Source organism: Erythrolamprus reginae, chromosome 13, assembly GCF_031021105.1.
Source record: "Erythrolamprus reginae isolate rEryReg1 chromosome 13, rEryReg1.hap1, whole genome shotgun sequence".
In the NCBI taxonomy this organism is placed as follows: Eukaryota; Metazoa; Chordata; class Lepidosauria; order Squamata; family Dipsadidae; genus Erythrolamprus; species Erythrolamprus reginae.
In genome coordinates this window covers 10189667-10217264 of record NC_091962.1, presented here as the reverse complement: position 1 = coordinate 10217264, position 27598 = coordinate 10189667, and the positions used below count along the sequence as shown (strand labels likewise).

General features: G+C 43.5%; 1 protein-coding gene across 1 annotated transcript in view; it reads left to right on the top strand.

Moving 5' to 3' along the window:
• Positions 1–24638: 24638 nt before the first annotated feature.
• Positions 24639–27598, top strand: part of RPS6KA4 (ribosomal protein S6 kinase A4) — a 44233-nt gene continuing 41273 nt past the window's right edge. The window contains exon 1 of the mRNA XM_070766181.1: positions 24639–24873. Within this exon, the coding sequence (XP_070622282.1) occupies positions 24825–24873 (49 nt within the window). The 5' untranslated portion in view covers positions 24639–24824. The remainder of the gene's footprint in view (positions 24874–27598) is intronic.

Here is a 27598-nt window from a genome sequence, read left to right as displayed (position 1 = left end):
GCAGATTAGAGCCGGGCGATAGGCGTCCCTATCCAGGGTGCTGATTGGCCGCCAGCCCCAGTTACAATGTAAGCGGGAAGTTTCTCTCTGCGGGATTGGGTGCTGCCTCAGGCAGCTTGTTATATATAAACCTGTGTGTGTATTATTTGCTTAAGTCTGTACCTGCCAGGCCTGGCATGAGTTCTGTAATAAACTTCTGAGTTAACTGTGGCCTCTATTACAGACATGATTCCCCATAGGTGAGCTGTGGGGTTGGGAGTCCTTTAATTAAGATACACCTCAACCACCTGTGGTGTTTTTTACTCCTGAGAAAATACACAGCCTGGTAAAATTTACCTCAGGTGCCTTCCTTACTCTCTGAGAATCAACTAAAATTACTCCAGTTGCCTTTTTTACTCCCCAAAAATAGACTAAAATTACCTCAAATGCTGTTTTTACTCCGAGAATAGACTAAAATTACCTCAGGCACTATTTATTATTATTATTATTATTTTTGTCACGTACGTGACACAATATTTGATACAATATTTATATACAAGTACTAGCACAAGTTACTTCTTTACTCCCGATATACATTAGCTCCCCCAGCGTCCCACAACGTCTAAGAGCCTCAAGGCAGGATTATCTCACCGTGCGAGAGGCACCCATCGCGGTCTCCATCTGCGAAGCCTTGGGCTGCGGGGACGCCGTGGGGAGAGACGGGTTCCTCGCACGGCCCGCAGCTTCCTCTTCCGAGAGGGGGAAAAACACGAGCAAAACGCGGCTGCACGCGCGGCTTTTACCTCAGCCCGAGCAGTCCGTCGACGTTTTTAAAGACTCCCGCCCACTCGGGGGAGAAGACGCCGTTCAGCAAATCCGAGGGATAAGTTTCCAAAGCAGCCAATCGCAACCGGGGCGGTCGGTGGGAGAACGCTTGGCGGGAAAGGCACCTGGCGCTTGGCCTCACAGGTGTGGGTGAAGGGGCCTTGTGGGTCATCTAGTCCAACCCCGCTCAAGCAGCAGTCCCTGCAGCATTTCAGACAAATGGCCATTCAATCTCCGCTGCGGAGAGGGGCTGCATGTAAATCCAATAAATCTAATCTAATCTCTTGAAAGTCTCAAGTGTTGCAGCTCTCACGACCTCCACAGACAACTTCTGTTTCACCCTCAGAAAGTTCCCCCTTATTTCCAGGTTGAATAATCTCTCCTTGGTCAGCTTCCATCCCTTATTCCTTGTCTGGCCTTTTGGTGCCTTGGAAAACAGCCTGACCCCTTCCTCTCTATGTCTTTCAGTGTGTAAAATAAAACAAGATACTGTACTTGTATTGTCATTTCTTACTGTGGGCTCATTGGCCCACATTAAAAATGAAATTGCGTTGCTCTCTCCAAATTTATCCATCCATCCATCTATCGTCTGCATATTTATCTATCATACATACCTAGTATACAAATCTCCATACATATCTATCTAGATATCTATTTACATACATACATACAAGGGGGCACAATCTCAGGTTAGTTGGGGGAAAGATCAGAAGCAACGTAAGAAAATATTATTTTATTAAAAGAGTAGTAGATACTTGGAACAAACTTCCAGCAGATGTGGGTTGGTAAATGCACAGTAACTGAATTTAGACATGACTTAATTTTAGGTAACTTTTGCCATTAGTTCCTTGAATTAGCTAGTCCTCTACATGTTTTGTTTAACAAATTGAGCCTTGGCTAGAATTACCTCAATCCCAATATTTGGCTTTAATTCCTGAAAGCAAGGGTCAGCTCCTGGACTTGTATAACTTTTGCCTTTACTTGAATTAGCTACCCCTCTATATGTTTATGTACTACTTTATTTGGCCAAGTAAATTTGAGCCTTGACTAAAATTACCTGAGATCCCCCCCAAAAAAATCACTTTATTCCTGAAAGCAAGGTCAGTTCCTAAAATAATTTTTACCTTTACCTGTTTTAAAGCTATTTTTAATTATGACTTCTCTGTGATGGTTTGGTCCTTTCAACAGGACTTGGCAGAGATTAACTCAGCTTCCACCAGTACATTATTCTAAGAAATTAAACTTTGGCTAAAAATTTATCTCAAGCCTCAAGATTTGACTTTATTTCAAAAAAGCAAGGCCAACTCATAGACCTGAAGCAATTTTAGTTCACCTTTCCACCTTTAATTACTGGAAGTAGCTGGTCCTCTACATGTTTTTTTTTTTTGTTTAAAGAATTTCAACCTGGGCTAAAATTTCTTTCCTGAGTCCTGGAGAGTTGAACTTTATTCAAGAAAGCATAAGGCCAGCTGCAGGGACTGAAGCAATTCTGCCTTTAAGCCAATTTTAACCCTTATTATGCACCTGTGATAGTTTAGCCTCTTAACTGCACCTGGCTAAAATTCCCTGTTTTATTCCTCCTTTTAAGCTACTTTCAACTCTCATTGGTCTGCGGTCCTTTGAACACAGCTGAGATAGATAATTAGAGCTGAACAGAATTCAGATAGTTGAATAGAACACAGCTGAGATTACAGAGTCCATCCATATTTTACTCCTAAAAACTCCCGCCTTGGTTAAAATCATTCAGGACCTACAAATTTGCCAAATTTCCCTGAGGGAAACTCACTTCGTGGGATTGAGTTAATTCCCCATAGGTGAGCTGTGGGGTTGGGAGTCCTTTAAATAAGATACACCTCAACCACCAGTGGTGTTTTACTCCTGAGAAAATACACAGCCTGGTAAAAATTTACCTCAGGTGCCTTCCTTACTCTCTGAGAATCAACTAAAATTTCTCCAGTTGCCTTTTTTACTCCCCAAGAATAGACTAGAATTACCTCAAATGCTGTTTTTACTCCGAGAATAGACTAAAATTACCTCGGGCACCATTTATTGTTTTATATATATATATTTTGTCACGTACGTATTGGTGGTATACAAAGATACAATATTTATATACAAGTACTAGCAAAAGTTACTTCTTTACTCCCTATATGCATTAGCTCCCCCAGCGTCCCACCACGTCTAAGAGCCTCAAGGCAGGATTATCTCACCGTGCGAGAGGCACCCATCGCGGTCTCCATCTGCGAAGCCTTGGGCTGCGGGGACGCCGTGGGGAGAGACGGGTTCCTCGCACGGCCCGCAGCCTCCTCTTCCGAGAGGGGAAAAAACACGAGCGAAACGCGGCTGCACGCGCTGCTTTTACCTCAGCCCGAGCAGTCCGTCGACGTTTTTAAAGTGTTCCGCCCCCTTGGGGGAGAAGAGGCCGCTCAGCCAATCCGAGGGACAGGTTTCCAATCGCAGCCGGGGCGGTCGGTGGGAGAACGCTTGGCGGGAAAGGCACCTGGCGCTTGGCCTCACAGGTGTGGGTGCTTGAGGGAGGCACGCGGTCTGGACAGGTGCTTTAAATTAGCTTGCTACGAGAGCTGGAAGGGACCTTGTGGGTCATCTAGTCCAACCCCGCTCAAGCAGGAATCCTCGCAGCATTTCAGACAAATGGCCATTCAATCTCCTCTTTAAAGTCTTGGAGCTGTCACGACCTCCACAAGCAACTTCTGTTTCACCCTCAGAAAGTTCCCCCTTATTTCCAGGTTGAATAATCTCTCCTTGGTCAGCTTCCATCCCTTATTCCTTGTCTGGCCTTTTGGTGCCTTGGAAAACAGCCGAATCCCTTCCTCTCTGTGCCTTTCAGTGTGTAAAATAAAACAAGATACTTGTATTGTCACTTTTTACTGTGGGCACATTGGCCCACATTAAAAATGAAAATGTGTTGCTCTCTCAAAATTTATCCATCCATCAACCATGTATCCAAATACTTATGTATCATACATATCTAGTATACATATCTCCATACATGTCTATGTAGGTATCATCTATTTACATGCATACATACATACAAGGTGGCACAATCTGAGGTTAGTTGGGGAAAGATCAGAAGTAACGTGAGAAAATATTTTATTAAAAGAGTAGTAGATACTTGGAACAAACTTCCAGCAGATGTGAGTTGGTAAATCCACAGGAACTGAATTTAAACATGCCTGGGATAAACATAGATCCATCCTAAGATAAAATACAGGAAATGTATAAGGGCAGACTAGATGGACCAGGAGGTTTTTTTCTGCCACCAGTCTTCCATGTTTCTACGTTTCTATCTATATGTATCATCTCTCTTCATACATCACACATATATCACACATACACACAAAATTACTGTCCATTTTGAATAGTATTCATGGTTGGAGGCTGCTTTCCCGCCCCACTGCAAAGGCCCAGTTTTTAAATCCATCCAATCATCTATCAAAATACTTATCTATCATACATATCTAGTATACATATCTCCATACATGTCTATATAGATATCATCTACTTACATGCATACATACATACAAGGGGGCACAATCTGAGGTTAGTTGGGGAAAGATCAGAAGTAACGTGAGAAAATATTTTATTAAAAGAGTAGTAGATACTTGGAACAAACTTCCAGCAGATGAGAGTTGGTAAATCCACAGGAACTGAATTTAAACATACCTGGGATAAACATAGATCCATCCTAAGATAAAATACAGGAAATAGTGTAAGGGCAGACTAGATGGACCAGGAGGTTTTTTTCTGCCACCAGTCTTCCATGTTTCTACGTTTCTATCTATATGTATCATCTCTCTACATACATCACACATATATAACACATACACACAAAATTACTGTCCATTTTGAATAGTATTCATGGGTGGAGGCTGCTTTCCCGCCCCACTGCAAAGGTCCAGTTTTTAAATCCATCCAATCATCTATCAAAATACTTATCTATCTTACATATCCTTCATGGCACTGGACCAGAATATCGCCGAGACCGCCTGCTGCCGCACGAATCCCAGCGACTGATTAGGTCCCACAGAGTGGGCCTTCTCCGGGTCCCATCAACTAAACAATGTCGGTTGGCGGGCCCCAGGGGAAGAGCCTTCTCTGTGGCGGCCCCGACCCTCTGGAACCAACTTCCCCCGGAGATTAGAACTGCCCCTACTCTCCTTGCCTTTCGTAAGCTCCTTAAGACCCACCTGTGTCGTCAGGCATGGGGGAACTGAGACATCTCCCCCGGGCATATACAATTTATGAATGGTATGTGTGTATGTATGTGTGTTTAGAAAATGGGGTTTTTAAAATGTTTTTAGTAGAAATTTAGATTTGTTATAAATTGTTTTTCACTTTGTTGTGAGCCGCCCCGAGTCTGCGGAGAGGGGCGGCATACAAATCTAAATAAATAAATAAATAAATAAATAGATGGACCATGAGGTTTTTTTCTGCTGTCAGACTTCCTTGTTTGTTTCTGTCTATATGTATCATCTCTCTCTCTCCATACATCACACACAAACACACACACACAAAATTATTGTCCATTTTGAATAGTATTCATGGTGTCACCAGCCAGCAATCACCCCTTTTGCTTGAAAGGCTGAAGTACCTAGTTTTTTTCAAGTTTGAGGCTGCCTTCCCACCCCACTGCAAAGGTCCAGTTTTTAAATTATCTCTTTTATTATTTTTGCAGAGGACTAAGAGATCAGAGGGAGATTTGGGCTCATACAGGCAGTCCTCGACTTACGACAGTTCATTTAGTGATCACTCAAAGTTACAATGGCATTGAAGAAGTGACTTATGATTTTTCGCACTTATGACCATTTGCAGCATCACCATTGTTACATGATCGAGATTCGGACACATGGCCACTGATTCATATTTATGACGATTGTAGTGTCCCGGGGTCATGTGATCCCATTTTTGCAGCCTTCTGCCAATCAAAGTCAATGAGGAAACCAAATTCAGTTAACAGCCATGCTATTTACTTAACAATTGCTGTGATTCACTTAACAACGGTGGCAAAAAAGGTCATCAAATGGGGCAGAGCTCACTTAAGAAATATTTCACATAACAATGTAGATTTTGGGCTCAATTGTGGTCATAGCTCAAGGGCTGCCTTGTACCGGGGATGCCTTGGATGACAAGTCCCATCAGCCACTTCGAGGATGGGGGTGTTGATAGGAATGATCCCTTCTTGCAAAAGGTTCCCCCCCCCAAGTACACATTGTTTAAAGAAAATCTGCAAATTTATTAAATAAAAAAATTATAATTTTTACAAACTTTAGGAAATACATACTTTGGACTTGTTACAATATTGCCAAGCACCCCTTGGTTTTATTGTCTGGTACAAATATTGAATTTATTATTTTTTTCCCCAGTTTCTTTTTAAGAAAATAATATAATTATATTAATTAGATTTCAGATGTGTTATTGTGCAGGTATATATGTATGCAAGTATACATACATACATGTCACATGTTTTTTTGCTGAATTTGAAAATTAAGGGAGACTAGGATAGATCTATTTCAGCCTTATTTATTTATATATATTTATTTATATACTTATATATATATACACAAACATACATACACAATAACACATTTCTTAATATATTTATATATATGTGTATATATTTAATAATTCTTTGCATGGTATGTCTGTATGTATGTTTGGTTTTATAATAAGGGTTTTTAACTGTTTTAATATTGGATTGTTATTGTCTTTATTACTGTTGTTAGCCGCCCCGAGTCTACGGAGAGGGGTGGCATACAAATCCAATAAATAAATAAATAAAATAAATTATTTACTGTTCTGTCTGGGTTCCCCCAGACGTCAACACCAACTAAAAAGAGTAGCCAGACACGCTGGTAAAAAGCAAAGTCATTTTATATCTTTGAAAACAAACACAGATAACAAAAACTGCTCTTACAAACTGGAATGCTATGAAGCTTCACAGAAGAGTCACGACGGCCAGACAATACAACAGGCTTCTTGCTGGCACACACACCACTGTAGATAATAAAACCCACGCCTCCCCCAAGTTTTCAGCCTTCGAGGCCACAAGCCAGAATCAGAGACGCCAAGGTTCGAAGCAAGGTCACAGGACTCCCAAAAGATAACTCTCCACAATACAGGAAGGGCGGGCCTGCCTTTTCAACCTTTCTGAGGAGAACCACACCCAAACCCAGCTGTTGCCTATTAGGGATGGAAATACCTGGCTAATTGTCTCCTTTGTTGTGCTGCCCTTCTCTGCCTCATATCTATGATGGCTTGTGCATCCTCATCTAATGACTCCAGGCTACTCGCTGGGGAGAGCTACCCCCCGGGGGTCTCAGGCTGTTCTCCCTCCTCCTCGTCCTGACATTCCTCTTTCCCGTCTGCCTGGTCCTCCTCCTCCTCCTGTTCCTCGTCCTCCCCCTCTGAGCATGGAGCCGGCAGAGTTCCAGCCGTTCTCTGAGGAGCCTCAGGCTGAATCACAACATTTACTATATTATATTACTATATTATATTATATTACTATAATAATATATTTGTATATATTATTTACACATATATTTATATGTGTTGTGAGCTACCCCGAGTCCACAGAGAGGGGCATACAAGTCCAATAAATAAAGAAAAATAATAATAATCCAGAACTGGTTTGATTTGATTTGCTTTCTAAGAATTCTGCTTAAATGATACAAATGGAGGAGTTTTTGATACATGAGGTCTCAGCCTCCTGAAAGGGAAAGAAATTGACCCAAAATTGAAACTGTTTCCTTCTTTCTCAGTTACAGGAACTCTTTCCTTCCGCTGCCACCCCTAGTTCAATGTTTTCAAAAGGGATGCTTGCTTGTCCCAAAGTGCAAAATAATAAGATGGTTGTCTGGGCTGTGATTGTGTATTCATGGTTTAAATTTGGTTTCTGGAAGTAGACAGATTGTTTTTTGTCCTTCCATGTCAATTACCAATACGGCTTATTTTCAAAGAAGTGGGTGGCCCATATCTTGCGTTGGGCAAACCCAGTTAAAAAGATAAAAATTCCCCCCCCCCCCCGTGCATATGTACTAGTCCAGTGACGGCGAATTTATGGCCCGGGTGGAACTTTATTTTTATTTATTCATTCATTCATTCATTCATTCATTCATTTATTAGATTTGAATGCCGCCTCTCTCCGTACAAAGCATTCCTTAGGCTTAGGGTAAACTTTTAGCAAGGCCCAAAGTTTTTACAGTAATAAACCATATGTTGCAATAATAAACCACATGTTGGCAATAGTCAGGCTTTTTTGGTTAAATACAACACTGGAAAGTGAATTCAACCTGACCTACCTTTGATGTCTTTGACTGCTTGTCTGTCATGATTCCCTTCACGTAGAGTGCCTTTGAAATAATAATAATTTAAAAAATCAACATCACCAAATGACCACCTAATTTTCAGAAAATAGAAAACCAATTCATCAATTTTAAAAACGTGCTTTTAAAATTGAACTGCTTTTACAAGTGAAAGCAAGCAAGATGGAATGAATTCAAATGTTGTGTCCTTGAAAAGACTTCAGACCCCTGGTTTTTACTGTTACCAAAGATATGACCTCCAACTCCAACTACTCTCTAGGAACAGGAAGGCATCCCTAAAATTGCCTTAGTGCCCCCCCCCCAGTTCCTGCAAGAAAGTCAGGTCAGTTCGCAGACATGACTTAATTTTAGGTAACTTTTGCCATTAGTTCCTTGAAAGTAGCTAGTCCTCTACATGTTTTGGTTAACAAATTGAGCCTTGGCTAGAATTACCTCAATCCCAATATTTGGCTTTAATTCCTGAAAGCAAGGGTCAGCTCTTGGACTTGTATAACTTTTGCCCTTACTTGAATTAGCTAGCCCTCTATATGTTTATGTACTACTTTATTTGGCCAAGTAAATTTGAGCCTTGACTAAAATTACCTGAGATCCCCCCCAAAAATCACTTTATTCCTGAAAGCAAGGTCAGTTCCTAAAATAATTTTTACCTTTCCCTGTTTTAAAGCTATTTTTAATTATGACTTCTCTGTGATGGTTTGGTCCTTTCAACAGGACTTGGCAGAGATTAACTCACCTTCCACCAGTACATTATTCAGAATTCAGATTACAGTTGAATAGAACACAGCTGAGATTACAGATTCCATCCATATTTTACTCCTAAAAACTCCAGCCTTGGTTAAAATTATCCAGGACCTAGAAATTTGCCAAATTTCCTTGTGGGAAACTCACTTCGTGGGTCTGAGTTAATTCCCCATAGGTGAGCTGTGGGGTTGGGAGTCCTTTAAATAAGATACACCTCAACCACCAGTGGTGTTTTTTACTCCTGAGAAAATACACAGCCTGGTAAAAATTACCTCAGGTGCCTTCCTTACTCTCTGGGAATCAACTAAAATTACTCCAGTTGCCTTTTTTACTCCCCAAGAATAGACTAAAATTATCTCAAATGCTTTTTGATCCGAGAATAGACTAAAATTACCTCGGGCACTATTTATTATTTTATTTATTTATTTGTTTTGTCATGGTATACAAAGATACAATATTTATATACAAGTACTAGCACAAGTTACTTCTTTACTCCCTATACGAATTAGCTCCCCCAGCGTCCCACCACGTCTAAGAGCCTCAAGGCAGGATTATCTCACCGTGCGAGAGGCACCCATCGCGGTCTCCATCTGCGAAGCCTTGGGCTGCGGGGGCGCCGTGGGGAGAGACGGGTTCCTCGCACGGCCCGCAGCCTCCTCTTCCGAGAGGGGGAAAAACACGAGCGAAACGCGGCTGCACGCAGTGCTTTTACCTCAGCCCGAGCAGTCCGTCGACGTTTTTAAAGTGTCCCGCCCCCTCGGGGGAGAAGAGGCCGCTCAGCCAATCCGAGGGATAGGTTTCCAAAGCAACCAATCGCAGCCGGGGCGGTCGGTGGGAGAGCGCGTGCCGGGAAAGGCACCTGGCGCTTGGCCTCACAGGTGTGGGTAATTGAGGAAGGCACGCGGTCTGGGCAGGTGCTTTAAATTAGCTTGCTACGAGAGCTGGAAGGGACCTTGTGGGTCATCTAGTGACTAGATGACCCACAAGGTCCCTTCCAGCTCTCGTAGCAAGCTAATGCAGCAGTCCCTGCAGCATTTCAGACAAATGGCCATTCAATCTCCTCTTTAAAGTGTTGGAGCTGTCACGACCTCCACAAGCAGCTTCTCTTTCACCCTCAGAAAGTTCCCCCTTGTTTCCAGGTTGAATAATCTCTCCTTGGTCAGCTTCCATCCCTTATTCCTTGTCTGGCCTTTTGGTGCCTTGGAAAACAGCCGAACCCCTTCCTCTCTGTGCCTTTCAGTGTGTAAAATAAAACAAGATACTTTTATTGTCACTTTTTACTGTGGGCACATTGGCCCACATTAAAAATGAAATTGCGTTTCTCCCTCAAAATTTATCCATCCTATCATCTATCCAAATACTTATGTATCATACATATCTAGTATACATATCTCCATACATGTCTATGTAGGTATCATCTATTTACATGCATACATACATACAAGGTGGCACAATCTGAGGTTAGTTGGGGAAAGATCAGAAGTAACGTGAGAAAATATTTTTATTAAAAGAGTAGTAGATACTTGGAACAAACTTCCAGCAGATGTGAGTTGGTAAATCCACAGGAACTGAATTTAAACATGCCTGGGATAAACATAGATCCATCCTAAGATAAAATACAGGAAATAGTGTAAGGGCAGACTAGATGGACCAGGTTTTTTTCTGCCACCAGTCTTCCATGTTTCTACGTTTCTATCTATATGTATCATCTCTCTACATACATCACACATACATCACACATACACACAAAATTACTGTCCATTTTGAATAGTATTCATGGGTGGAGGCTGCTTTCCCGCCCCACTGCAAAGGTCCAGTTTTTAAATCCATCCAATCATCTATCAAAATACTTATCTATCATACATATCTAGTATACATATCTCCATACATGTCTATGTAGATATCATCTACTTACATGCATACATACATACAAGGGGGCACAATCTGAGGTTAGTTGGGGAATATTATTTTACTGAAAGAGTAGTAGATGCTTGGAACAAACTTCCAGCAGATATGGTAGATAAATCCACAGTAACTGAATTGAAACATGCCTGGGATAAACATAGATCCATCCTAAGATAAAATACAGGAAATGTATAAGGGCAGACTAGATGGACCATGAGGGTTTTTTTCTGCCACCAGTCTTCCATGTTTGTTTCTATCTATATGTATCATCTCTCTCTCCATACATCACACACAAACACACACACACACACAAAATTACTGTCCATTTTGAATATTATTCATGGTGTCACCAGCCAGCAATCACCCCTTTTGCTTGAAAGGCTGAAGTAACTAGTTTTTTTCAGGGTGGAGGCTGCTTTCCCACCCCACTGAAAAGTTCTCTGTGATGGTTTGGTCCTTTCAACAGGACTTGGCAGAGATTAACTCAGCTTCCACCAGTACATTATTCTAAGAAATTAAACTTTTAACCCTTATGCACCTGTGATAGTTTAGCCTCTTAAATGCACCTGGCTAAAATTCCCTGTTTTATTCCTCCTTTTAAGCTACTTTTAACTCTCATTGGTCTGTGGTCCTTTGAACACAGCTGAGATAGATAATTACAGCCCAACAGAATTCAGATGATAGTTGAATAGAACACAGCTGAGATTACAGATTCCATCCATATTTTACTCCTAAAAACTCCAGCCTTGGTTAAAATTATTCAGGACCTAGAAATTTCCCAAACTTCATTGAGGGAAACTCACTTCGTGGGACTGAGTTAATTCCCCATAGGTGAGCTGTGGGGTTGGGAGTCCTTTAAATAAGATACACCTCAACCACCAGTGGTGTTTTACTCCTGGGAAATACACAGCGTGGTAAAAATTAACCTCAGGTGCCTTCCTTACTCTCTGGGAATCAACTAAAATTACTCCAGTTGCCTTTTTTACTCCCCAAGAATAGACTAAAATTACCTCAAATGCCGTTTTTACTCGGAGAATAGACTAAAATTACCTCGGGCAATATTTATTATTTCATTTATTTATTTGTTTTGTCATGGTATACAAAGATACACTATTTATATACAAGTACTAGCACAAGTTACTTCTTTACTCCCTATATGCATTAGCTCCCCCAGCGTCCCACAACGTCTAAGAGCCTCAAGGCAGGATTATCTCACCGTGCGAGAGGCACCCATCGCGGTCTCCATCTGCGAAGCCTTGGGCTGCGGGGGCGCCGTGGGGAGAGACGGGTTCCTCGCACGGCCCGCAGCCTCCTCTTCCGAGAGGGGAAAAAACACGAGCGAAACGCGGCTGCACGCGCTGCTTTTACCTCAGCCCGAGCAGTCCGTCGACGTTTTTAAAGTGTCCCGCCCCCTCGGGGGAGAATGGGGTGGGAAATAGAGGCCGCTCAGCCAATCCGAGGGACAGGTTTCCAAAGCAGCCAATCGCAGCCGGGGCGGTCGGTGGGAGAGCGCTTGGTGGGAAAGGAACCTGGCACTTGGCCTCACAGGTGTGGGTGATTGAGGGAGGCACGCGGTCTGGGCAGGTGCTTTAAATTAGCTTGCTACGAGAGCTGGAAGGGACCTTGTGGGTCATTTAGTCCAACCCCGCTCAAGCAGCAGTCCCTGCTCCATTTCAGACAAATGGCCATTCAATCTCCTCTTTAAAGTGTTGGAGCTCTCACGACCTCCACAAGCAACTTCTGTTTCACCCTCAGAAAGTTCCCCCTTATTTCCAGGTTGAATAATCTCTCCTTGGTCAGCTTCCATCCCTTATTCCTTGTCTGGCCTTTTGGTGCCTTGGAAAACAGCCTGACCCCTTCCTCTCTATGCCTTTCAGTGTGTAAAATAAAACAAGATTTTATTGTCACTTTTTACTGTGGGCACATTGGCCCACATTAAAATTGAAAATGTGTTGCTCCCTCCAAATTTATCCATCCTATCATCTATCCAAATATTTATCTATTATACATATCTAGTATACATATCTCCATACATGTCTATGTAGGTATCATCTATTTACATGCATACATACATACAAGGTGGCACAATCTGAGGTTAGTTGGGGAAAGATCAGAAGTAACGTGAGAAAATATTTTATTAAAAGAGTAGTAGATACTTGGAACAAACTTCCAGCAGATGTGAGTTGGTAAATCCACAGGAACTGAATTTAAACATGCCTGGGATAAACATAGATCCATCCTAAGATAAAATACAGGAAATAGTATAAGGGCAGACTAGATGGACCAGGAGGTTTTTTTCTGCTACCAGTCTTCCATGTTTCTACGTTTCTATCTATATGTATCATCTCTCTTCATACATCACACATATATCACACATACACACAAAATTACTGTCCATTTTGAATAGTATTCATGGGTGGAGGCTGCTTTCCCGCCCCACTGCAAAGGCCCAGTTTTTAAATCCATCCAATCATCTATCAAAATACTTATCTATCATACATATCTAGTATACATATCTCCATACATGTCTATATAGATATCATCTACTTACATGCATACATACATACAAGGGGGCACAATCTGAGGTTAGTTGGGGCAAAGAAAATATTATTTTACTGAAAGAGTAGTAGATGCTTGGAACAAACTTCCAGCAGATATGGTAGATAAATCCACAGTAACTGAATTGAAACATGCCTGGGATAAACATAGATCCATCCTAAGATAAAATACAGGAAATGTATAAGAGCAGACTCGATGGACCATCTGGTTTTTTTCTGCCATCAGTCTTCCATGTTTGCTTCTATCTATATGTATCATCTCTCTCTCCATACATCACACACAAACACACACACACAAAATTACTGTCCATTTTGAGTAGTATTCATGGTGTCACCAGCCAGCAATCACCCCTTTTGCTTGAAAGATTGAAGTAACTAGTTTTTTTCAGGGTGGAGGCTGCTTTCCCACCCCACTGAAAAGTTCTCTGTGATGGTTTGGTCCTTTCAACAGGACTTGGCAGAGATTAACTCAGCTTCCACCAGTACATTATTCTAAGAAATTAAACTTTGGCTAAAAATTTATCTCAAGCCTCAAGATTTGACTTTATTTCAAAAAAGCAAGTCCAATTCATAGACCTGAAGCAATTTTAGTTCACCTTTCCACTGGTCTTCTACAAGTTTTTTTTGTTTTAAGAATTTCAACCTGGGCTAAAATTTCTTTCCTGAGTCCTGGAGAGTTGAACTCTATTCAAGAAAGCATAAGGCCACCTGCAGGGACTGAACCAATTCTGCCTTTAAGCCAATTTTAACCCTTGTGCACCTGTGATAGTTTAGCCTCTTAACTGCACCTGGCTAAAATTCCGTTTTATTACTCCTTTTAAGCTACTCTTAACTCTCATTGGTCTGTGGTCCTTTGGACACAGCTGAGATAGATAATTAGAGCTGAATAGAATTCAGATGATAGTTGAATAGAACACAGCTGAGATTACAGATTCCATCCATATTTTACTCCTAAAAACTCCAGCCTTGGTTTTTTTTCAGGGTGGAGGCTGCTTTCCCACCCCACTGCAAAGGTCCAGTTTTTAAATTATCTCTTTTATTATTTTTGCAGAGGACTAAGAGGTCAGAGGGAGATTTGTGCTCATAAAGGCAGTCCTCGACATACAACAGTTCATTTAGTGACCATTCAAAGTTACAATGGCATTGAAAAAGTGACTTATGATTTTTTCACACTTGGGACCCTTTGCAGCGTCCCCATAGTTACATGATCAAGATTCAGACGCATGGTCACTGATTCATATTTATGACGATTGTAGTGTCCTGGGGTCATGTGATCCCATTTTTGCAGCCTCCTGCCAATCAAAGTCAACCAGAAAGTCAAATTCACTTAACAGCCATGCTATTTACTTAACAATTGCTGTGATTCACTTAACAACTGTGGCAAAAAAGGTCATCAAATGGGGCAGAGCTCACTTAAGAAATATTTCACATAACAATGTAGATTTTGGGCTCAATTGTGGTCATAGCTCAAGGGCTGCCTTGTACTGGGGATGCCTTGGATGACAAGTCCCATCAGCCACTTCCAGGATGGGGTTGTTGATAGGAATCATCCCTTCTTGCAAAAGGTTCCCTCCCCCCCAAGTACACATTGTTTAAAGAAAATCTGCAAATTTATTAAATAAAAAAATTATAATTTTTACACACTTTAGGAAATACATACTTTGGACTTGCTGCAATATTGCCAAGCACCCCTTGGTTTTATTGTCTGGTACAAATATTGAATTCGTTATTTTTTTCGCCAGTTTCTTTTTAAGAAAAAAAAATAATTATATTAATTAGATTTCAGATGTGTATGCATGTATGCATATATGTATGTATGTATATATACGTCACATGTTTTTTTGCTGAATTTGAAAATTATGGGAGACTAGATCTATTTCGGCCTTATTTTGGCCTCATCAGCTAGCCATACCCACTGGGACTTGAACCTGCAACCTTTACCTTGTAAGGCAGAGAATTATCCTCCAGGCTACAGTATCCAATCCCTTCAGCTCTGCACCAGGGAAAATAATATATATATTTCTTAATATATATATATTTATATATATGTATACATATTTAATAATATATTTATATATATTATTTACTATATTATATTATATTACTATAATAATATATTTGTATATATTATTTACACATATACAGTATTTATATGTGTTGTGAGCTACCCCGAGTCCACAGAGAGGGGCATACAAGTCCAATAAATAAAGAAAAATAATAATAATCCAGAACTGGTTTGCTTTGCTTTGCTTTCTAAGAATTCTGCTTAAATGATACAAATGGAGGAGTTTTTGATACATGAGGTCTCAGCCTCCTGAAAGGGAAAGAAATTGACCCAAAATTGAAACTGTTTCCTTCTTTCTCAGTTACAGGAACTCTTTCCTTCCCCAGCCACCCCTAGTTCAATGTTTTCAAAAGGGATGCTTGCTTGTCCAAAAGTGCAAAATAATAAGATGGTTGTCTGGGCTGTGATTGTGTATTCATGGTTTAAATTTGGTTTCTGGAAGTAGCCAGATTGTTTTTTGTCCTTCGATGTCAATTACCAATACGGCTTATTTTCAAAGAAGTGGGTGGCCCATATCTTGCGTTGGGCAAACCCGGTTAAAAAGATAAAGGTTCCCCCCCTCATGCATATGTACTAGTCCAGTGACGGCGAATTTATGGCCCGGGTGGAACTTTATTTTTATTCATTCATTCATTCATTCATTCATTCATTCATTCATTCATTCATTCATTAGATTTGAATGCCACCCCTCTGTAGACTCAGGGCGGCTCACAGCAATAATAAAGACAGTGTAAAAACAAATCTAATAATTTAAAAAACACTAAAAACCCCATTATTAAAAGCAAACATACACACAAACATACCATGTATAAACTGTATAGGCCCGGGGGAGATGTCTCAGTTCCCCCATGCCTGACGGCAGAGGTGGGTTTTAAGAGGTTTACGAAAGGCAAGGAGGGTGCGGGCAGTTCTAATTTCCGAGGGGAGCTGGTTCCAGAGGGTCGGGGCCGCCACAGAGAAGGCTCTTTATTATTATTATTATTATTATTATTATTATTATTATTATTATTAATTGGATTTGTATGCCACTCCTCTCCGTAGACTCTTCCCCTGGGTCCCGCCAAACGACATTGTTTAGTCGACGGGACCTGGAGAAGGCCAACTCTGTGGGACCTTATCGGCCGCTGGGATTTGTGCGGCAGAAGGCGGTCCCGGAGATATTCATATCTGCCCGCACCTGAGCCGTTGCCCTAGCTCAGCTCCAACATGTGTTGGAGTGCAGGCCAGCTGATTTTTGGCTCACACAGAGGATCTGGGAGGGCATTTTTGGCTTCTAGTGAAAGCCTCCGGGGAAGGCTTTGGAGCCTGGAGAGGGAGAAACTCGAGCCTACTGGGCCCACCAGATGTTGGGAAACAGACCATTTCTGGCCTCCTGAGTGTGAAGGGGGGGGGGAATCTATTCATGGGGTTGCCAAGAGATGTGAATGACCCACGGAGCTAATCAATCAATCAATCAGGCATCAATCAAAGATGGGAAGCAATTTGTGTGATTCTGAAGTTTGGGGGTCTTAATAAATCCTCCCAGGGGACTGTCTCAGCATACTGTGTGTACCTGGCCTTTTCCAGCCTTTTTAAAAAAAAAAAACGGCCTGAAAACTTCCCCCCAAAAGGGCTGGAAACAAAAAGAGCAGCTGGTGATGGAGGCCGTACCCACAGAGTGGGTTTTGTGGGTCATCTCTGACACGCATGCCATTGGTTCGCCATCATGGGTCTGATCACTAGGGAACACTGCCACATTCTTCCATCTTTAGAGAGGATATGACTCTTGAATAGAGCCGATATCCTCCACGCTGGACCAACGATCCTGTTGTTTCCTGTTGGGCTTTGTCGTCTTATTACTCAGCATCTAAAAGGGAAAAAGAAACACACAAAAAAATGTGGTTGTGTTGGCTGTTTGTTTATTCCAATAAAACACGCCTGTTGGGGAATTCTGGGAGTTGCAATCTAGGCCATTTGAGGTTGTTAAATGTCTTAGGAGTTAGATTTACTGTTAAGTTTAGCTTTATTATGACGGAAAAGGTCCATCGTATCATCTCATTTTTTTTTTTACAATTAGAGTAGGATTTAGTAGACTGTAAACTTTCTATTAAAGAGATAGTGGGGGGGGGGGGAATAAAATTGTTTTAAAAAATTCACATGTGCAAATACAAGTAGCTTTCAAATTACAAGAGTTCATTTGGTGACCATTCAAAGTTACAAAATTCTATTCCTACCTGAGTTTCTTAATAAAGCACATCTAAATTTGATACATAAACAGATCCATAACATGGGATAATAATGGGGCTGCAATTTCTAGAGCTTGAGTTGGTTTCTCTGGGGTCAGTGTTTTCTGTGGCCGTTTTCATTTCACTGTTCGATCTTTGTATTATTAATTGTCCCCAATTCTTGGAGATCACCATAGTATGCAAGCCTAATAAATCACTAATAAATACAATAATTCCAGTTCATGGTTAACCAAGTTCGTCTTGCCACCCTTGGTAGCTGGGTTAAGTTGCAATGCCATCTTCCATGCAAAACTCACTAAGGGGGAGTTAATAGTGGGGCTTCCTAGATTCGCCCACATCTCGTCAACACTCTGCGGCCTGCACTGGCTGACGATTAGTTTCCGGTCACAATTCAAGGTGTTGGTAATGACCTATAAAGCCCTACATGGCATCGGACCAGAATACCTTTGGGACCGTTTTCTGCCGCATGAATCCCAGAGGCCAATAAGGTCCCACAGAGTTGGCCTTCTCTGGGTCGTGGCAACTAAACAATGCCTTTTGGCAGGCCCCAGGAGAAGAGCCTTCTCTGTGGCGGCCCCGGCCCTCTGGAATCAACTCCCCCCCAGAGATTAGAACCGCCCCTACCCTCCTTGCCTTTCGTAAGTTACTGAAGACCCACCTATGCCGCGAGGCATGGGGTACTTGAGGTATCCCCAGGCTAATGTGATTTACTTATGTATGGTGTGATTGAATTGTATGGTTTTTAATGACATGGGTTTTTAGATGTTGTTTTTAAGTATTGGATTCGTCATATTATTATTATTATTATTATTATTATTATTATTATTATTATTATTATTTGGAGTTTAAGTGTGTTGGGACAAACCCAGGACTTGAGATTCCTGTAAAGAGAGGGGGGTGTCCCACTTCAAAATAAACTCAAATCAATTGAATAAAGTGATCAAGAGAGAGACCCCCGATTCTCACCCAAACCTTGACTCCTGTTTATGAAACCTCCACATTCAGGGACAGTCCACCTTGACTAACAGCAGGAATTGGTTTCTCATGGGTTGACTGCCTGTTCCACCCACTTTGTTGTTTATTAGAAGTAATGGAAGGCTACTGTAAAAAGAGGTAAATTTATAGGTTTAAACCAGGCCCCCACCCCAAAATTTCATGAGGACTAGCGCCCGGTTTTATCCACTGCTCTTTATCTCCCCCACCCACCCTTCCCCCTTTGCCTTATCTTTACATTTCTCGGCAATGGCGTCCAATGGAAATCCAGCCCGAAGACCTTGAGGTCGGCAACCACAGCATCCATCATCCTCGGCCCCACCATCGCTTCCTTTTCGCGCCACTTACAGGAAAAATTCCCGAAAGGAAAAAAGGGGTGGAGAGGGGAAAAAAACTGCGCGCGCCCATTCGGCTATTTACGACACCGCCTCGCGCTCTCCCACCAATCAGAAAAAAAGTGGGCGGCCGCTGCGTCCAATCCGGCTTCGTCTTGAGTGGGCGCCGGCCGGAGTGGGCGTGGCGGACGGGGCGATTCAGGAAATGAAAGTGTTCGTTCCTAGAGGGGCCAAATCTGTGCCGAATGGGAGCGCAGGGAGTGAGAGAGCTTTCTTCCTAGAGTGGCGAGAATGTTCAACTTGCTCTTTGAAAAAAAAAGACTTGGGTGTTAGGCAGAGCTCTTCGTGGGACAGAATTGTCAACAAAGGAGAAAAAAGTGTGACTGAGCGTTTTCTTTCCACAAATAGAAGCACAAAACCTTTTGGCAGCGTACTTGCCTATGTGTATGTTTTTATATAAGGGGTTTTTTAGGTTTTGAATGTAAAATTGTTATTTTAGACTTAATATTAGATTTGTCATTGTATACTGTTTTATCACTGCTGTGAGCCGCCCCGAGTCTGCGGAGAGGGGCGGCATACAAATCTAATAAATAATAATAACAATAACAACAACAATAATAATAATAATATAAAAAACTATGAAAAAATCTAAAAAATTATAATTCCCACATTCTTATGTATAATTCAGTTGTGTACAATTTAATGCTCTCAAATAAGAGGCCGCAGAGCCCACCGCACGAACAAGGGCAGGGCAAGAGCTTCAGAAGGGACCCTCCAAATTTCTGGGGCTGCAAAGAAAAGGGGGGGTGAGGCCTAGACTTCCAGTTTTGCAAGGTTCATCTAACATAGCTGCACAATAAAATCAAATGATATATGGTTGTGTTTCTTCTCTGGTCTACCTCGCAGGATGGACACTCAGCTGGCTTTTTTCTAGGCTGGTTGTGAATGAGAAACAACATTCTCATTCAAGAGGGGCCGCAGAGTTATTAAGCCTAGAGGATTTTTCCCTTTTTAAAGTGATTGTGTGTGTATGTGTGTTAGGGGGTTATTTTGCACACATTTTTAAAAGAAAGAAAGAAAGAAAGAAAAAAAGAAAGAAAGATGGATGGATGCATATAGAAGTGAGAGACAGCGATGGATAAATGGAGAGAGATGATTAGATAAATAGAGAGATAATGGATGCATGGATAGAGAGATAGATAGATGGATGGATAGAGAGATAGATAGATAGGGGCTATTGCTTCCTTCCTTCTTCCCTTCCTCCCTTCCCTTCCTCCCTTCCTTCTTCCCTTCCTTCCTTTCCTTTCCTTCCTTCTTCCCTTCCTTCCTTCTTCCCTTCCTTCCTCCCTTCCTTGCCTTCCTTCCTTCTTCCTTCCTTCTTTCCTTTCCTTCCTTCCTTCTTCCCTTCCTCCCTTCCTTCTTCCCTTCCTTTCCTTCCTTCCTTCTTCCCTTCCTTCCTCCCTTCCTTTCCTTCCCTTCCTTCCTTCTTCCTTCCTTCTTTCCTTCCTTCCTTCTTCCCTTCCTTTCTTTCTTCCTTCCCAGTGATTATAATGCATCATTGCAAGCTGAGACTCGCAAAGACACACAAGCTACCAAGGAAATTCCTTTTTCCTGAAAAATATGTGAAAACCCTTTGTGAAGATTACAAGGCCTTCCAGACTGGGTGGTGATTATTATTATTAATTATTATTATTATTATTATTATTATTATTATTATTATTATTATTATTCCCCCAGCTCCCCAGAGGCCCCTCGGGAGGACAGAAATGGCCTGTGTCCCAACTTCTGGTGGGCCCAGTAGGCTCGTGTTTTGCCCTCCCCAGTCTCCAAAGGCTTCCCTGGAGCCGGGGGGGGGAGGGTGAAAATGTCCTCCCCCATCCCTCCAGAGGCTCTCTGCAAGCCAAAAACGCCCTCCCGGAGCCTCTGTGCAAGACAAAAATCAGCTGGCCGGCACACACATACACCTTGGAGCTGGGCTAGGGCAACGGTTCACGTTCCAGCAGATGTGGTTCCGTGCCATAGGTTCGCCATCACTGCCCTAGGATTTTATTATTATTTTTATTATTATTATTATTTATTAGATTTGTATGCCGCCCCTCTCCGAAGACTCCCACCTCCCTCTGAGAATTCTGCCAGGAATGTTGCTGGAGGATACAAATGTAGGGGTGTTTGGTGCAAATCTTGCCCCCCTGCAGCCCCCCCCCCCGCCTCCGTCACCTAATAAATTGATAAATGGAATTAAGGAAAAGACAAAGATGGAGCTCTGAGCTCAGTTTTGATTGACAGGAGATTTTTATCTAGAGCTGCACCCGCTTCCTCTCTTAAGTGGCTGTGCCTAAAGACTTAGGGAAGGATTGGGGGCGGGGGAGTAGCGAATCACTGAAGGCACAAATTAAATAAAGATTTTCTGAAGACCAGGAAAGAGGAAGTATAAAGGGGGGGGGAGAACTTTCGAAATAACTCTTAATTGCAGAGTGTCTTTTTCTAGGCTCGCTTCCTATCACGGATTTTTAGAGTGTCCCTACTCTGTTTTGCTTGCACAAATCACTTCCTTCCTGGTTGTTGTTGTTGTTGTTGTTTAGAATGGTTGGGGTCAGTGTTCCCTCTAATTTTTTGGGGTGGGTGGGCGGAAAAGTATAGTGTCTGAGCGGCAGTCCCTTTGGGACTGAGCGGCACAGAAATAATAAATAAACAAACAAACAAACAAACAAACAAACAAACAAATAAAAAACCCACCCTGTTTTGCCTCAGAGAATTTCAAAATAAAATACTGTACTGTGTGTCTGTAACAGTGAGCTCATAATAGGGCAACTCTATCAATATCAAAATGCCACTTAAATAGTTGAGCTAGTTTCAAACTAGATTTTGATTTTCTTTCTCTCTTCCTTACTCCCATTCTTTTTCTTTCTCTTTTCCTTCCTCTCTTTTTTCTATCTGTTTCTCTCTCTTCCTCTCTCTCTCCTTCCCTCTCACTCTTTCCCTCTCGGCTTCTGGGCAGGTTTGGAAAACTCTGAGCTGATGATGATTTTTAAGTGAGCGATTGCTCCCTGCTCAGCTTAGAGGGAACTATGGTTGGGGTTGCCTTCAGATGATCCCTGCAGCTTCTCTGCAAATGTCTCCCTGGCCTTTCCAACCCCAGAGGGCTGAATCTTTACAAGAGTAGGATGCGTTTGGTGGGCCCCAGGGGAAGAGCCTTCTCTGTGGCGGCCCCGGCCCTCTGGAATCAACTCCCCCCGGAGATTAGAACTGCCCCCACCCTCCCTGTCTTTCGTAAGCTCCTTAAAACCCACCTCTGCCATCAGGCATGGGGGAGTTAAGATATTCCTTCCCCCTAGGCCATTACAAGTTATGCATGGTATGTTTGCGTGTATGTTTGCTTTTATAATAAGGGGTTTTCGTTGTTTTATTAATTGGATTGTTACATGCTGTTTTTATCCTTGTTGTTAGCCGCCCCGAGTCTGCGGAGAGGGGCGGCATACCAGTCCAATAAATAAATAAAATAAATGTGCAAAGCAGGCCCACTAAGGAATGTGGTGGTGGGGGAAATCACTTCTTTTTCAGAAGTCATATTTGCACCGAAGGGGAAGGACCTCATTTTAAATCAAATTCCTGTAATATTAACAAAGTGGAGATGAAGCCTTCTCGTCCCTATTTTATTCCCTCTTCTCTTTTCTCTTCTGTTATTTATTCTCTTCTATATTTTATTTTCTCTTCTCTTCTTCTATATTTTCTATTTTCTCTTCTCTTTTCTCCTTTATATTTTATTCTCTCTTCTCTCTATTTTATTCTCTCTTCTATTCTTTCTTTGTTTTATTCTCTATTCTCTTCCGTCTTCTATATTTTATTCTCTCATTTCAACTCTATTCTTCCAATATTCTGGGTTTTTTTAGTAATAATTATTTTATTATATTATTTATATATTTACATTTTGTTGTGGTTAGTTCTGGCCCAGCTCCTACCCCAAGGAATGTACAGGTGGATGTGGGGGAAACATCCACATGCTGCAGGCATGTTTTGCTCCCGATGGAATCTGCCGACGAGGCCTCCTCTGACCAAGGATGCGTGAGTGACAGGGAAGAGGGGAGTTTGGCAGACAGCCCAGGAGGAGATCAATCATCTGTATCATCCTTGGATCCGTAGAGAGATGCATAGGAGACAACAACTGAAGGATTATTACAAGAGAAAATGAGGCCACCTGTGGTTGGGTGGGGCTGCTGTAATTAGTGCTACAGATAAAGGTGCAACCTGGTGTTTTAGCCTCATGGCAGTTTATCTGATTCATTGTTTCATCAAGATCGTGGTTTTTGTGCTGTTCTGTTCTGTTTTGTGCTGTGTGGACTCTCTCGACTTTAGAATTGGACTCAATTTCCCAGTTATTGGGTGAGCAATTGGATTGCATTTAACCTGTGCCTTGTGTGTACCAGAAAATCCCTTTGACATATAAAAAGGGAGCTGTTTCTGTTTTTCTGTTTATAAAAACTTTTGGGTTTTCCTTTTATCGTGTGGTGCGTGTCTTCCTAGACTAATTACCCTGTAATTACGTGCGGTTGAAACACGCCAGCAGAACATATTTAATATATAGATATATAGATATATATTTATTATATTATTATTTTATTATCTTCATGTTTTGGATGGAGAATTAGAGACACCTCTACACTGATGAAGCTTTCTGCAAGTCTTCTTCTGCAAACAAGATAACCCATCTCTGGAAACCCCCATCGGAATTTCAGGATTGTTTAAACAATCGATTCATTTCATTTGAGCCCCCAACATCGCCTCCTCCCCTCTGGGTTTTCTCAGGCCTGCTAGTTTAATCAGATTGTAACCAACTTGTTTTAGTGGGCTTCTTTTTATTTTCCAGAGTTCTGCCTAAACTGGATTTTTCAGCCTTGGGTCTCTGAGCTTGGGAAGGGTCCGGGGCATTGGAAATCAAAACAGATTAGTCTGCGCCTTTCCCAAATTCCCGCTTTGAACGGAAAGAAAAGGATCCAGGGAGCAGCCCCCTTCCCAAATCCAGATCCCCCAACCTTCCCTGGCTAAGAGTTTGCTTCCAGAAGTTGTGGGTGCTCTCCTTCCCTGAAGGCTTTCAAAGAGAGACTAGACCACCATTTATTTGAAGGGGGAAAGTCTCCTGCTTGAGCAGGGGGTTGGACTAGATGGCCTCTAAGGTCCCCTTCCAGCTCTGTTATTCTGCAATTTTGTAAGGGTTTCCTGCTCGAGCAGGGGGTTGGACTAGATGACCTCTAAGGTCCCCTTCTAGCTCTGTTATTCTGCAATTTTCTAATGTTCTAGGTTCTGTGAGCCTGAGGAAAAAGTACTTGCACCTTCGGCCCCTTTTCAAGGGATCAGGCAGAGCCCTTGGATGCCCAAAACTGGACCCCTTCCCCGCCGAGGAAGGAGGGGAGGGGGACTGCAGACGAGAGAGGGAAGTAGAAGCGCTCCGATTGCCCCCCCCCCCCGCAAAAAACCTGTGGCTTTGGCAAAGGAGGGGGGGCTCGTAGGAAATGGCGCTGCGCTCTTTTTTAAATTTTCCCTTTTTTGCCTAGCGGGCGGATGACAACTTTCGGGGAGTGGGTGGCCAGAAAGGGGGTCCCGCGTCGCCCTCCCCGGGGCGGGTCCCCGGATTTTGCCTGGCGCTTCCTCTCCTCCTCTCCTCCGCCGGGCTCTCTCGCATTCCTGCCTCTTGACTCAGGCCTGGAGAAGGCAGCGGCGGCGGCGGGCGCTCGCTCGCTGCACCAGGAAGCGTCGCGGTGCGGGCCGCGCGGCATGTAAGGCGAGCGGAGGCAGCGCTCTAGACAGGCGAGGAAGGAAGGAAGGAAGGAGGAGAAAAGGAGGAAGGAGACGGCCCGGCCATGGACGACGGCACCGAGGAGGAGACGGTGGAGCTGCCCCTGACCAACGGTACCCCCCCGAGATGGAAGGGAGCCCGGGCGGAGGGGCTTGGAGCGCAAAGGGGACCTTGGAGACGCCAGCCGCGCCTAGGGCGCACCGCGCGCCCTTAGAGCCTCTCCAAAGCCGGGGCGCGGGGGGTCCCGAGCGGGGTGGGGGCTGATGGGACGGCGGTGGTGTGTATGTGGGTGAAATGTCAGGGTGACAACCTGGATTCCTCCCCCCCTCCCACCGTCGATTTGCTGGAGGGAGGGCGGGGAGGAAGGCCCGCGGAGTTGGGGGCCGAGACGCGGGCGCGCCGATGGGGTGCTATTTGGAGAGGGGGGACGCGGTGCACAGCTTTCCTTCTTGGAGTGGGGGCGGGTTGAGGGGGGGGCGAGCTGGATCGGAGGGGGATCGGCCGCCCCTGTAGGAGGAGAGAGATCAGGGTGATTGGGGGGGGGGGGAGTGTTTCCAAAGACGCACCGTCTCTTTGGGAAGCTCCCCACGACCAGGAGCGCAGAGGAGGGGGTCACCCGGGGACCCTCTCTCTCCCCAGAACCGGCGCCCGCCGAGCCACCAGTTGCTTCTCTCCTCCCCCCTTCCTAGCTTTGCAAAGCAGGACTGGAACCCAGAGCCGGGCAAAGAGACAACAGGCGCTTGGCAGGGCCAACCCGGGCTAGGGATTCCCCACACACACGAGACCCCTTGCAAAAAAAAAAAGCTGGAGCTGGCCAGGCCTGGCCGAGAGTTATTTTTCAAAGTGGGGAAGCCCCGCCCCTTCGTGGATGCAAGCCCCGCCCCTCCACCCAGCTGGAACCGAGGCTGGGTTGTCTATGTGTGTGTGCTTGGGGTTTTTTGGGCGGGGGGGGGGTGTTTATGTGTGCCCGTGAATCACCAGCCCACCCCCGCCGGGATTGGCAGGTGGGGGCGGGCTGGGGGCGCGAGCCAGCGAGCGAGCAGCCGCGGCGGCAGGTGGGTGGTGGGTGGGGTGCAGAAGGCTGTTTCTTAAAGGGGGGGTTCAGGGCTTAACGCCCCCCCCCTTCTCTGCCTTCAGTAGCTGATCAGTATTCAACTGTAGGGTATGTTTGGAAAGGGTGGGCAAGGCAATTCGGGCCTTTAAAATTTCCAGGGGTTTTTTTTGGGGGGGGAGCTGGTGCAGACAAGGAAAGGAGACCCCCTCCTACCCCCACTGGGCTGGGGTACAGCCCTAAGGCAGCCCACTCCCCTCCTTTTTGCAGCCAAGGGGTGCAGATTAAGGAGGTTGTCCATTTTCCTGTTGGAAACCTTAAAACCTTCCTCTATATCAGTGTATCCCAACCTTGGCAACTTGAAGATATCTGGACTTCAACTCCCAGAATTCCCCAGCCAGCGAATGCTGGCTGGGGAATTCTGGGAGTTGAAGTCCAGATATCTTCAAGTTGCCAAGGTTGGGAAACACTGCTTTATATAACCCTTGGCTGATCACCTATAGATCCGTGTTTTCCAAAACTTGGCAACTTTGAGGGGTGTGTGTGTGTATTTGCTGGGGCATTCTGGGAGTTGAAGTGTACACACCCACACACGCACACATACCACTCAAAGTTGCCAGGTTTGAAAAACAGGGACCCATAGTAGACTTGGAAGAAACCCACTTTCGGTCTGTCTGCAGCTGTCAAAAGTCTAGTTAAACGGATTCGTGTGTGAATGCGGTTCCTTTATCCTTGGGCGGGGGGGGGGGGTGTTTATGTGTGCCCGTGAATCACCAGCCCACCTTCCCCGAACCCAGGTGTAGGTGTATACTGTACAGTGCATTTGCCTTGCCTGTCAATCAAACCCGTCCCCCTTCCAAGATTTTCCTTTCCGTTCCTTAATTACCGTCAATCTGGATCGTAGAGCAAATAAGTGCGGCCCCAAACGCACATTAACAGGCCCTTTAATTATTATTATTATTATTATTATTATTATTATTATTATTATTATTATTAATTTTTATTTATTAGATTTGTATGCCGCCCCTCTCCGTAGACTCAGGGCAGCTCACAACAATAACAAAGACAATGTAAGAACAAATCTAATAATTTAAAAAACACTAAAAAACCCATTATTAAAAGCAAGCATACACACAAACATAGAAACATAGAAACATAGAAGACTGACGGCAGAAAAAGACCTCATGGTCCATCTAGTCTGCCCTTATACTATTTCCTGTTTTTTATCTTACAGTGGATCTATGTTTATCCCAGGCATGTTTAAATTCAGTTACTGTGGATTTACCAACCACGTCTGCTGGAAGTTTGTTCCAAGGATCTACTACTCTTTCAGTAAAACAATATTTTCTCACGTTGCCTTTGATCTTTCCCCCCAACTAACTTCAGATTGTGTCCCCTTGTTCTTGTGTTCACTTTCCTATTAAAAACACTTCCCTCCTGAACCTTATTTAACCCTTTGACATATTTAAATGTTTCAATCATGTCCCCCCTTTTCCTTCTGTCCTCCAGACTATACAGATTGAGTTCCATTAAGTCTTTCCTGATACGTTTTATGCTTAAGACCTTCCACCATTCTTGTAGACCCGTTCAATTTTGTCAATATCTTTTTGTAGGTGAGGTCTCCAGAACTGAACACAGTATTATTCCAAATGTGGTCTCACCAGCGTTCTATAGAGCGGGATCATAATCTCCCTCTTTCTGCTTGTTATACCTCTAGCTATGCAGCCAAGCATCCTACTTGCTTTTCCTACCGCCCGACCACACTGCTCACCCATTTTGAGACTGTC